The sequence below is a fragment of the Cyclopterus lumpus genome, chromosome 5, assembly GCF_009769545.1.
Source record: "Cyclopterus lumpus isolate fCycLum1 chromosome 5, fCycLum1.pri, whole genome shotgun sequence".
Taxonomy (NCBI): domain Eukaryota; kingdom Metazoa; phylum Chordata; class Actinopteri; order Perciformes; family Cyclopteridae; genus Cyclopterus; species Cyclopterus lumpus.
Window position 1 is genome coordinate 16,517,393 of NC_046970.1, and position 13,442 is coordinate 16,530,834.

General features: G+C 41.8%; 1 protein-coding gene across 1 annotated transcript in view; it reads right to left on the bottom strand.

Moving 5' to 3' along the window:
- Positions 1–13,442, bottom strand: part of cacna2d2a (calcium channel, voltage-dependent, alpha 2/delta subunit 2a) — a 133,584-nt gene that overhangs the window by 9,757 nt on the left and 110,385 nt on the right. Inside the window, exons 12-22 of the mRNA XM_034532777.1 lie at positions 13,035–13,145; positions 11,433–11,511; positions 8,402–8,451; positions 6,290–6,379; positions 5,887–5,955; positions 5,179–5,253; positions 5,013–5,087; positions 4,808–4,879; positions 4,602–4,673; positions 4,364–4,425; positions 2,555–2,631 (exon numbers count right to left, since the gene is read on the bottom strand). Of these exons, the coding sequence (XP_034388668.1) occupies positions 2,555–2,631; positions 4,364–4,425; positions 4,602–4,673; positions 4,808–4,879; positions 5,013–5,087; positions 5,179–5,253; positions 5,887–5,955; positions 6,290–6,379; positions 8,402–8,451; positions 11,433–11,511; positions 13,035–13,145 (832 nt within the window). The remainder of the gene's footprint in view (positions 1–2,554; positions 2,632–4,363; positions 4,426–4,601; positions 4,674–4,807; positions 4,880–5,012; positions 5,088–5,178; positions 5,254–5,886; positions 5,956–6,289; positions 6,380–8,401; positions 8,452–11,432; positions 11,512–13,034; positions 13,146–13,442) is intronic.

The following is a 13,442-nucleotide window of genomic DNA, read 5'->3' on the forward strand; positions in this document are numbered from 1 at the left end:
AGTGGTCACCCCTCAGACTGGCAGAGTGGAGGGCTCCGAGAGACTCATAATCATAGGAAATGCATTGCATTGTGAAGGGCATGTCGAAGGGCAACTTCATTTTAATCTATCACAGACAAAACCAAACAATATCAACCGTCATTAAAAGCCACAACATCTGAGTCTGCGACGAATCCAAGGTGTAATTTTCTCATTATGTAAAGACCTGTAACTGTGTACAGCAGGGGAATGACATTTTAGAGCTAAAATAGAGTGCCCAGGTAGTTTTCCGCCCACAATGCCGTGTACATCCGGGGTCAGGGTTACTGAGGAAGTGTTGGGCCGTGGCCCCGGCAGTCTGAGGGGTGAGGGGGGAGGGAGACAAGCTGATGGAGACAGGGAGTACACAGGGACGACACAGGAGTCTGACGGTACCCCGACACCTGACAACATGGGAGGACATGGGAGGCAGGACGCAGCTCGGCCCTGAAGGGTCAGTCTGCAGGCTGCAACATCTCCAGCTACAGTATAGACGAGCTACTAACAAACCTTTTTTATATGGAGAATTAAGTATATTTGTAAAAATATTATGACCGCAAGAGATCCCTATTTACTCTACTTTAAATAAATAGCAATACTTACATTCAATGCATGTTCTGATACATTATCGTAGCTCAGATTTAATATATCAGCTTAGTGTGTTCGCCAATACCTACATAACAGAAAATGCTAAGAAGTATTTTACTTAACGTAAATTGATCGAGCAATTGTTCTAACAAGAGGGAGTTTTAAAACCAAAAAATCAAATTAAAGAATTAGAATTAGTTTAAGACATTTCTAACTAATGACATTGTAAGAAAAACAATAGAAAGAGAGAGAGAGAGAGAAAGAGACCGTACGGTGAAAGAGAAAGTGAGAACGATGACGAGGAAGAGAAAGAAATATGGTGAAAGAAAATTAGAAAAGTGTAAGAATGAGACAGAGAGGGAGAGAGAAAGGAGGCAGACACAACCTATTTGGAGGTATCCACAGAAGGAAAAGGATTAGGAGGAGGGACAAAAGACAAGTTTTAACAGAGAACATGAATATTTGTCTTCCTTGGGTGCAGTAGGTGTTTGTTTTTGCTTCTGGAGCAGCGGGTACGTGGGGAGGAGGGGGAGGCTGGGGACCAGAGGAGCCATCGTGAGAGATGTGGGATCTGAGCTGCAGCAAGAGGGTGAAGAGAAGAAGGAGGGATAAAAGGAGGAAGAGGAGGAGGAAAAAGAGGAAGTCCTGAAGGCAAGACGGGCAGGAACAGAGGCAAGCAGGCTGGGACAGGTGAGGGTAGGAGGAGGAGGAGGAGGTTAAGGACGAGAGGTGTGGGAAGGAGGCAGCGGTAGGGAGTAGGAAGTAAAGAAAGGAACGTGGACCAATTCGGAGTATACTTGCCCTTGGTGTTTGGTACTGTGAGGATCCATCAGAGAAGGAGTGAGCAAGAAAAGAAACAGGGGGTCGGGTGGGAAGGGGGGGATCACAGACAATATTTTATTCAATTACTGCTTGAATAAAAATATTGTTTTCTTGAAAGAAAGAAACCAATTTAAGTCAAACAAGACAAAAGAGAAAAAGAAATGAAGAGAAAACATCTTATTTGCAAGAGCAAACGAGGAAACGTAAAACCAACGGAAGAAAGAAAGGAAAAAAAGGGAAAACCATGAAAGGAAAAAAAATAAAGACGAAACCAGTAATTGTGAGAGATAATCATGGTCAAACAAAAAAAAGAATCAAATGAAACAGGAAAAAAGGGGAGGAAAAGGGTCTGGACAAAGGAAGAATGAGAGTGACAACAAGTGTCCCCATTCAGACCCACAGAAACCCAAACTCCCACATTAGACAAACCCTTGTCCCGGGCCGTGTGGGAGTTTATAAACACTGAATGATTCCAAAGCTGAGAAACATCTCACACAATCTAACAAATACATAAATAAAATTAGAAAATGAATTACACACATAACAGAAGGAAAGATTCCCCAAATAATAAAGGAGTGAAAAGCATGCGTGTTTTCACAGTTTTCCAGAACATCAAATACTTTGAACACAGATGCTTCAGAATCATTACTTGGTGGAGAAGAGGCGAGAGCATTTGGCAAAAAAAATAATAGCACAAAAGTCACCATTATTTTCACCTGAGTAATACAGTAAAACCACAGCTTTCACCTTTCTGTCAGTTAAGTTATTTTTTTCTTCAGCCAGTGTGAAGAAAAAACATCACCATTTTACAGCACAGCATGAAGACAGGAGGGAACAGGGGGCAGTAGAGGAGTCGGGGGACTCAGGTATGGTCCTGCCTATCGTAGAGCGCAGAGAGGGGCAAGAAGGGGGACAGAGGGAGCGGGGCAGGCGTCTCTGCTCGGACACTCCCTACGATGATGTCGGAGACCCAGGACAAAGGACTGGATAAGAGCATAAGGTCATATTTGGGAGAGAGAGAGAGAGAGAGAGAGGAGGAAAGAGTGGAGAGAGAGAGAGAGAAAGAGAGAAAGAGAAGAAGAGAGAGACAGCGAGTGAAGGATGCTGGGTATTCCCAGGTACTTACACTGCACCTGAAGGATCTGGTCACTAAGGTTGGCCTTGATGTGGTTCTCGCTATATGTGGGCAGTACCAACCCTAGACTGAGGTAACGAGGCAGACACAGACAATCAGAAACACGTTATGAATGCACATAGAAACTCTCCAACACACACAGTCGAGCTCGCTCCCCAACAGTCGTGACTAGTTTCAAGGTCAGCGGGGGCTTAATCTTAACATCTCTGTGGAGTTTTTGACCTCTAGTAGCACAATGGAGCAATGTTTTCATAATCGCTGGTTTGTTTTTATGTGGCGCCGTGAACATTTCATACTCCACTGATTGTCAGGTGGCAGAAAATGTGCAGAAAAACACAGCTATGTACCAGCAAAAAGGTGGGAAGAGGAAGAATGCTGAAAAGTAATGTGGATTTAAACAATTCAGGCTTTCCAAATGTCTTGTGAGGAAGTAAATTAATCAACCAGATTTGTTAGTGCTCGGAAGAAACTATGAAATCATAAAAGAAACATAACTTTGGTACACTCCAAATGACACACATTCAAGCACTGTCCATTAGTTATGGATATAATTACATTTAGTCATTTAATAGCATGTGAGTGTAGTCTTTTTGGGTTATACTTATAGTTACAACCACTCATATGAAGCCACTACTGAAGTAGCAGTTTTAAGTTTCCAATTCAGAGGATTTTAAGCCGATTCTCATAGATAAAACTTTCAGAATACACATCTGCACATTCTCGATGCCCCCTGCTGTGAGAAGGCCGGTGTCTGCATTTGGAGCGAGGGCACTCTGAAGTATCAAACATGCCTGATATTTGGGCCACATAGCTATTGTGTTTCTGATTCAATCGAGTGCAACTTCAAGAGGGTTCAAACTAAAGAGAAAATCTGTTTCACTTTGAAATATGTCACTGTTGTAGCCTGTTAGTTTGACCTACATATGCTTTATGTTCGTAAATATTTACTATTTTACCAAAACCATAAATCAAAGGGAGAATAATAAATACATGTCCCATCTCTTAATCTGTGGTGCCATACAAAGCTAAAATATAACCAAGTAAGAGGATTAATTGGAACAGATAGAACATCAGACTGTGACAGTAACAGGATCAGACTGAGCCACAGCTACAGTAGACTAAAGTAGATAAGGCCAATTTAGATTTAAAGAAACATCCAATGCCAATTTTATGAGTAAATAAAGTCCCTACATGCCCAAATGTAGGACGCTTGACAGAGAAGAGCTTTGAATTTCTGGTTAGAGTTAGATTTGACAGTTGCAGGCCAAAATAGTAAGACTTGAGGATTGTTAAATACACTGGAATGTCTCTTTGAGTTGAAATAAATAGAATTGTGCAGAGAAAGCCTCATATGAACTCAGCCAGTACCGGGCACATGCTGCCAGTCGATGTAATAAAAAACACACATCAGGCATTTGTGGCACTATTGAATATCATAAACTGTAATTTGCAAAGTGTTGCCTGGAGGAAATGTCATTACGATGCAACCTCAAATGTTCAACCAAGTTTTGAGATGAATAAACTATGCAATTAATTGGTGCTTAGAGTAATGTGGAAGTTATTTTTTATGAGAGAGCAAAACTACAGTTTTTTAATATCGGTTATTTATTCATTGCTGTGTTTAGTCTATTCCAAGAGTGTGATAGTGGCAGCTACAGTTAACAAACACTGCTGGCTGATGAGTAACCAAGCTGTCGACCATACATCTGAGACTTGTGACTCAAACTGGACGAATGAAAAGTACCAAAGATGGACGTCACTCACAGTTTCAAGTTGAAGCATGTTTAGTTTCAAACAGACCTGTAATCTGTGCCATCCACAGGCGTCCATGTGTATGTACGCATGGCCTCGTCAATGTACCTCTGTTGACAACCACAAAGAGAAATATACAACACGGTCACATCCTCAGCACATCTCTCTTCCCATAATTGAAAGGAAACAACAGATCCTAAACATACTGAGTCATTTAGGTTCATTACAACACCATTCAGGAAGGTGCTACTGTGGATCATGATTGAGTCTCATATTGATGACTTGCCTCATCAACTGACTTAATGAGCGTCTTGATTTTCTTTTGCCCTGGTTTTCCATCAATCATCTGTCGACGGATCTGAAAAGAGAGAGAGAAGGGGCATACAGGCACATAAATAAAAAAAACAACTGATTAATAAAATGATTAAGCTAAATGCATATTAAACACACAAGCTGAAAGTAATGATGCTGTTTCAGAGAGGTTATTTTTACCTCCTCCTTATTACTGTCCTCCAACTCAGCATCCAGAAAGTCCAGAGTGACGGACTCCCTGAAGTTATTGATCTGAACAAGAGTGAGAAAGCAGGGCAGGACGGAGGGGGGGATAACATTGGTCAGCAGAAGAAAAAAAAACTGTCCAAATTTAGAGATTTTTTAGACTGATTAAAGGCGGGACAGCGTTCTCAGCTGGACCTACTTTGGGTTGTAGGTTGGGATGCAGCAGTACGTAGCCATTCGGGTCGATGGCAAAGGTGTAGCCATTGGCTCCAAGCTGCACATAAGAAGAGCGAATGGAGGTGTGATTCAATAATCATCAATATTAAAGGGATATGAGAGTGATATTGAGTGTACAACATGCTCACTCTGTATGTAGGTGTCTTCCTTTTGATTTCGTTGATTGCAATGTCTACTCCCATGACTCCGAGGATGAGCTGGTTCTGCAGGAAGAACATGTGAGGTAATCATTATTATTTTATCCACAACCGCATTGGCACCAGAGAATCACGGCTGTGCCGTGAGAGTACTAAGAACATCCCAATGCCATCTTTGACTTATCACTTTGTGTGCAATCTGATTAGTCCATATTCATACAGCCTATCTGAAACTGTGGCGGTTTGCACCATTGCTTCAAGCCGGTGTGATAAGCTTACAGCAAATACTTTGGTCATGGATATTGAAAGCTGGATGCAGCTGTGCTCTCTGGATGATAATAGATACTACCAACGGGTGGCTGTGTGATGTCTGTATTCACCTCAGGGGGGAGGTGTTGCCTCGAGCAGCAGCTGGGTGGATGCCATTACAAATGACTGATGATGGTCGACAACAGCAAAGGACGGAAATAAAACCTTAAGCACACCTGCTACTCAATCTCCTTCCCTGTTTGAATATCCTTGTGTAGCCTTAATAACAAGAATGCGGATGGAAATATTGTTCTTACATAATGATAGCGGCAAAGGCTCATTAACATGACGGACGAACTGGGGTATGAATCATCACATCTGTGTGCTGTGTAAGTATAAACAGTCCAGCTATTTTAAGCTCAATGTCTTATAATGAAGTGTTGCTTTTACCTGAGAGCTTGTAGTATCAGCAGTGAGGTTGAAGACCGGCATCGTTCCAGTGATGACAAGGCCCAAACCCTGATAAAGTAAATTATAGTAGTGTGTAATTAAAAATCCAAACCATTAAACATTATAAGCCGCAAATAAATCAACTGTAATTTGAACTAAGTAAAAACCTCAATACGAAAAAAAAATGAAATGAAAGGATCTTGTTGGATTTTGTCTTCAAGAACCATACACTTGCGATAACATAATATCATAGTGCCCTTTATTTGCTTATATTAAAAAAAAAAAGAATATTTTTTTATCTATTGAATAAATGATTTACAATGGAATGAGAAATATTTGGTAAATCCTACAACGGTTACTTTATAGTTTAATTAAATAAAATGGTTTTGAAGTTGTCTCTCACCAGAGCATCATGGTAGACGTTTGTCCACTGCACCTGCTTTGCTTTATTCCCAGCCAGCACCATGGGACGACCCAGGACATCCAAGTACTCCTGCAACGATAAGAACACAAATGCTATTGAGGCCAAACACCACAACCACATACAATCAAACAAACATTTATAGCACTTGTCATGTAGAGGCGGTAAAAGCAGAGAGCTGGAAGAGCCAACGTTCATCTGTCATAAAACTATAAGACCCTGACCGGCCTCCTCTCTGTCATCACATAAACCAGTAGGCCACCAGCAACAGCATCCCGGTCCTGCCGAGCCATAAAGCCTACAGTCCTAAACCACTCACGGACGTTTCTCATCATTATAAAGGAGCTATTAAAAACACATTAAGGGTGTCAGCTGCACAACGTGCAAACGGGCCATTCTCCCAGAGGCTCTACTGCCATCGCTGGCACTATGAGAATGTCCCACAGCTATTGTGAATAGAGGTGGGGGGTTAAGACTACTTGCAATACATCATATATACAGTATATTCTTCCGTTCGCAGGAGCCACCTCGCACAACAGCTGAGATGTCATTTGTTTGCTACACAAAATAACCTTTAGATTATTGTCATTTTAGATGTGATGCATAATTTGTAAAATTATTGAGCGATTGACCTCCTGACATATGAAGCAACTGCACAGTCGGTACCATCCCAGAGCCCTTGGTGTTTAGTTGTTATACAGACCAGAGACAGCAACATTATTCTCTAATCATACAGACTGTGTATACATCTGCAAACATTAAAAAAAAAGAATCCTCCGATCCCATTCCCAACACAATATAATCAAGTGTAAAAACAGGATAAGTGGAAATGCAGCTGCTCTCACTGGGTTAAACACATTTTGCTGAAAAAATGGAAACATCGCACATTTCTGACCCTTGTGTCTACCCTCAATAGACAGGCACCCTGTATAAGCACCCAGCAATTTCAGTATTATGCTTTTGACCATTTGTTTTTCCATTGCCTGAACAGTGAGGTGCTGACAGGCGTAACCTATTCTATTATTAGCTCAATAATAGTCCGGTTTAACGCACCACAGGGAGATATTCCATCAGGATAATGACAGCCAGACCTTTTCACGAGATATGGGGGAAATGTTCCGCCTGGCTAGAACAATCTATGAAACATAAAAAGTCAGCAACTGGAGATGCGGTCCAAAGGAACCAGAGCCATATAGACAACATCCCTGCACGTTGATTAAATGCTATTGTCTCTCTGGGTACCGTGACATGATCACAGAGACAAAGACAAACATCTCAGTTAAAGCCTTATTGATGCTCCACTAAGAGATCCTACACAAAGAAGCTAGAATGGATGATGAGCTTTAGTCTCAGAATACTACACAGAAACACAAAATATAGGGACATTTACTTAAAAAACTATTCCACTATTCCTACATTCTCGCATGAGTCAGGACGGTCTGAATAATAATATCCTGGTCAACTATGGTCCATCTGTTATTTGAATGTTGCCATCTTAGTCAAGTGAGACTATGTGATGAGTGTGTGATATTGAAGGGCAGAGTGTGATTAAATAATGTGTCTTCTGGGCCTATACAGAGAGCTGTAGTCACCCACCTTCAGAAAACCTATTAGAGTAAGTGGCAGTTCTCGGAAAAAATAAATATGCTGGAGTTAATGGAACAGCTGACAGTATTCTGGGGCCTGATCGCTCACCAGGTTGGGGGGAGGGGGGGCAGGAAAGAGAGGGGGAGGAGAGAGAGGGGGAGGAGGGTTCCCCTTCAAAAGCTTGTAGTGCCTCAAGCAAGAGTGGGGGGTAGCGGGAGAGAGTGATAGTAAAAGACCAAGAGATCTGAAAGTCTTTACTTCAGAGCATCCATAAACATTCCCATAGAGACCACAACCCTATTTGTTATCACCCCATCTCCAACTTTGTCACTTCCTTTCTGTAGTCATCCAGCTGCATCGCCTTCTGTCCGTTTGTTGAATACTTATCTACAATCTGTATAATTATCATCAAAGCAACCATGAAGGAAAACTGGACTAGCTTCTTGCTTATAATTGCATTGTCTTTGTGGATTCATAAATGTGCATTCGGTATCCCATGTACTTTACCTGGGTGTTGATTCTGATGGCGCCAATTGATGGAATTTCAAAGTAGTAACCTGAAGATCAAGGAGGAGAAAATCAATACAATATTGAAGCTTTGCATATAGCCTTCATCATGGTGCCTGTCTGCGTCATATTCTGCCCCATTTTCAAGATTTAAAGAGTCACGGTGTGTACAAAAGAGATCCATGTCTTGATTGGAGTCTAATCTCTCCCATTCTATTAGGTACATGTAATGCCATCATCTCCAGCTGATGGTGGTGAGCCAAGCAGGCATTGGTAGAGCTTGTGGCCATTGACCTCTCCACACTCGTGGTTGTGCTGCAGGATGTAAATGTGGAGGCTCGTTGGGAATGCTGAGCCCGAGGCATTGCTGCTGCTGATTAGGAATGGAGGAAAGTGACCGACTGGGTCAATAACCACGCCACTCCCTGAGCTATTAAAGCCATGAGTGTTTATACAAAGAGCGGTGAAATGGAGACAGCATCCCCAGAATGTTAAAAGGCTGAGATGACTCTCATTATTTTGTTACATTATGCACTGTGCCACAGCGGTTTGTGTCGAGATCTGCCTTCACCATCTCATTCATTTGCACATGCCAACATTATGCACATAGGTACACATCTCTGCACACGCAATCTATGGCTCACACGCAGGGCACACATACTTATTATAATTTTGTTCAGAGCAGTAGTTTATCCCAGTGTTTTTGGCAGTGTGCCAGAGAGGTGGGAGCTGTGGGTGGTAGGGCAAAGCAAGACGTGAAGAGGGTAAGATATATAGGTGTAAGACTGTAATGTGCATCTCCAAAGTACTGTGCAGGTTAACAACAAACGTCTGTTGTGTGAGGGGCAATTATGAATTTAATTAATAACCTATTTTCTTTCTGAAAACTCATTAAATAATGCCTGTGTACTATTAGAGGTCACTTATCCTCTTACATCATCCTAAAATGTATATAGTAATCTGAGTCTGTTTTGAGAAAAACACAACAGAATCGTTTTGACTTTTACCTAGTGTATAACATTGTGTTGTTTGTTCAGTGTTATGTACATAAAGCCAATGTTTTGAAAACTGAACTAGTAATACGGAAATTGTAACTCTTACTGAGGGCATTACCAAGGATGAAATTAGGTTTCTGCTAAAGAAACAAATGCTGTTTTTCTTGTGCTGCAAGGAAATATTTAATTAAAGCGCCGTTTCTATCAGCAATTCATTATTGTGATATATAATATATGCATGCAAATTAATTCACTTTGAAAACGTTGGATTCAGTGTATCGTGCTGCATTACGATATGTTTCTGTTTTTCTGTTTCTCTTTATGTAAAATGTTATGAACTCTTTCAAGTTTTGTTTTTAAGTCAGTTTTTTTATGTTGCAAAACATACACTGCCATCTTGGCCAGGACCCCCTTGTAAAAGAGATTCAAAATCTCAATGGAATTATCTTGGCAAAATAAAGGTTGAATAAAAATAAAGACTATGCTGTTTTAAGTATGAGTATGCACTACTTTATATACACATTCAGTATTCTTATCAAGCGTGGCCTCGCCCACAGAGCCACAGAGAGGTTACTTTCTTCTTGAAATGGGATTGAAGCTCAAGTAAGATACAGCTAGCGTCTCCACGTGGCCTAGTGGTGTGTTTTTGTGCGTGTATGGGTTACTGCGTTTTGGCAAATGTGTGTGACACGGGTGAAAGGTTAGGGCCTGTGAAAGTGTCAGGGAGTTGGAGTGAGATACCAAAGAGTAAAATATGCTGAAGATATGAGAGGACAGCTCCATCGAGGGTGGTGTATCAACAGTATTGTCTCGTGTTGGCATAGACTTTAGTACCATGGTAATCGCTACAGTAGCGAACAGCAGAGCGCATGTTGGCAGAGAGGCGTAATCCTGGACTTTCCCCTGCATGACAGGGAGATGGTACAGTAATCATCCTGCTACCAGACTCCTTCTGCTAATTAATAACAATTTATGGGAAGATACTTCTACAGAACTTGGCTCCACTGGAAATAAGCCAATGAGCAGCAGCAGTTAGCCGAGGCTTCATGCAGGCCTCATAAAGGAGCAGCTTCAGACATACTGGAATACTGAGAAACAATATTAAATCAGGCCACAACAAGAGAGGAGGAGAAGAGGGGGATTAAAATATACAACTGTGTTCCAAACAGCTGTCTGAGTTAGGTTGGGATGTAATCTGGTGAGTCAAGATGAGCTACAAGCAGACAAAGTAGCTAACAGGAAGAGCAGCTGATTCATATGGGTTGTCAGAGGCAGAGCTGCCTGTTTCCTGGGTTATTTTAGGAACTGTGGCTGCTTTAGATGAATACAATATTATGTTGACAATCAAATGCAGTAAGATCAATCTTAGTCATGGTGGGTTTGTAATGGGGCAGGCAGGATATATTTTAATATATTATTCAATTCTGTCAACATGTGTCCGAAAAAAATGTTAAAGAGTAACTTAACACCAAGCTGGTGTTTTGCTGGACTTTGGGTTGTTGCATTGCTGGCGGTGGTGGTCAGAGGTGGGCTTTGTTGCACACGTAAAACCACATTCAACAGTGTTGTCACAGGGTTCTGGACTACACCTGTGAGAGTTTAAACCACTGGAGAGCAGCAACAACTACGTTTCAGGGGGTTATTAGTCACACCATTAGTCATGAGGGAAACAGTGTGACCTCACGGCAAGAGAGATGAGGCTCAGACTGATTCCACAGAACCACAACAACATTTGTTTTGTTTATAGTTCTTTTGTTGAATGACTGGGCTTTGCATTTCCCACTTGAGACTTGACTTGAGACGATGCCATTCTCTAGAATGCTCCAAAAAAGTGGGTTTCCTTTAACAATGTATTGATCAGGGTACCCAGTAAATGTTAGGTTTGATGGAGAATGTGTCCATCTATACACTCTTTATCAGTGGCAATGTGGACACAAGGAGGCAGGGATCAAACCACCAACCCTGCACCAACTCATATTTCTATTGTATACTTACATACAAACATATGCTTTGATAAAAACAACTTATCCACACACCTTTATTGGCACAAGCTATCCACTGCAAAGGGGTGACATCATAATTATGCTGGCCAACAGAGAAGGTGAAGACACGGACCTGGATTGAGGGGGAAAAAAGAATCAAAAGAAGTAAATGTCAGAATAAACAGCCAAACAACAAACTTCCTGCAGAGACAGCTAATAGAGTAAAACACTACCACTCAAACCTTCTTCTGGATGGCAATACGGTCAATGTCATGTGATAACTACAATACACAAATATTGAGTATGATAAGATTAGCCTCCCAGTCAACTCACACAAACGTCTCCAACACAAGGATACAGTGAGAGAGTTGTCAAACTGCAGATTATTCCTCTATGACAGCAACCCTCATGAGGCAAACGGAGAGTAAACAAGAATAAATATTGGTGGCCTGTGAAGTTGAGAACGGAGGGTGGAAGTGAAAGCAATGCTGGAACAAAGACACAAACGGAGTATCTATTGGCTGTAATTTAATATGCCCTGATGATGAAGTGGCTAATTAGTCAGCGGGTCAGAGCTGTTAACACCAGCAGCTACACAACAAAAGAAACCAAAGAGGAGAGAAAGACAGAGAAACAGACGGAATGAGAGAGTTGAAGAAAGGCCAAAAGGATAAATCACAAGAGGAAAAATCAAGAATCAAAACAGCCAAAATGGACGTGAAGAAAGCTCGGAGAGGAAGTTATGTGCACAGATTGGAGGGTTCGGCCTATCCGACAGCCTAACTAACACAACTGCATGTACGGTAGCTCCCATGAATTCACATTTGTGTCTGTATTTGTTGTTTATGTTTACCACTAATGGCATGTGACGGAATTCATTCATCAAGATCTGAAAAAAAGGAAGCGTGGGGATTAAGTGAGACGGTCACCGCCCACGGCCGACCAACCCGCCAGAGCTGCCAGACCAAATGCCACCAAACTGCCCCAGAGTGGAGAGGGAGGAGAGCCGAGATGGAAGCTAACCCTATAGGACCAAAGGCTACTCCCCTGCCCAGCCTGCTGCTGGCTGCCCGGTGCCCGGTCGCAGTAAAATATGATGGATGAAAGTAGCGGGAGGTCGGTGACTGTTGAGCCCACATCTTCACAGAGACCTGGCTCCATCGCTCATCCCGGATCAGATTGCACATGACTGCCGGACAGCAGGAAGGAGAGCGGAGAGGTGAACTCTTTGTTTACATCATGATGCTTGTTGCTCAAACACAGTCAAAGTTGATGGACATTGTTTTCCTCATGAATTATTTTTTAACAAATAAAAAAAGGTGTATTATCTGGATTGTTTTTTGTTGCTGTTTACATTCCTTATGATGCTAATGTAAAAAAAAATGTACGACAGGAATGTATCAATGTTTTTGTTCTGTTTGTCATGTGTTTGCTGTGTCACAAATGCTACAGCTGAAATTCATTGCGCACCCCTGTGCTGCATCATGACAATAAATGATCCTTGAACCCTTGAATAATGAAACAGCAGTATTGTCAGCAGAATACGGTGGGATCCGGGGAGGGAAAAGACAGCGCAGACAGTTTCTGGACATGCATCTCTTGGGACTGCAGAGCGATGTAGACGAATAGATAACAGCCTTATGGGGACAGACTCACCGTTTTGTTGGGCCAGTTGTACTTCTCAAAGATTTCCTGTGCACGATCCTCCCCGCCATCTGTAAACATCATTATCATCTTATTGCAGTTGGCCCTCGGGGCGCTGCTCTCCTGTGGCAGATGAAGAGAGAAGAGCAGCGAATGAGGCAGCGAGACACGTTGGGGAATACGCAGGAATGAAAGAGGAAGGTGATCATGTTAACACATCATTTTAAACTGTCTTGTGCTGTGATAAAGTGGCAAAGCAGCAACATGGAAGTTAACACAATAAATAATATGACATGGGTTATATTTTACATGCATAGTATATAAACATGTAATGAATAGTGTACAACTAACAATAATATAGTCCTAATCAGTGCTTATAACTCATCCTGTGTGCATCCATATGTGTATTTGCAGGTATCT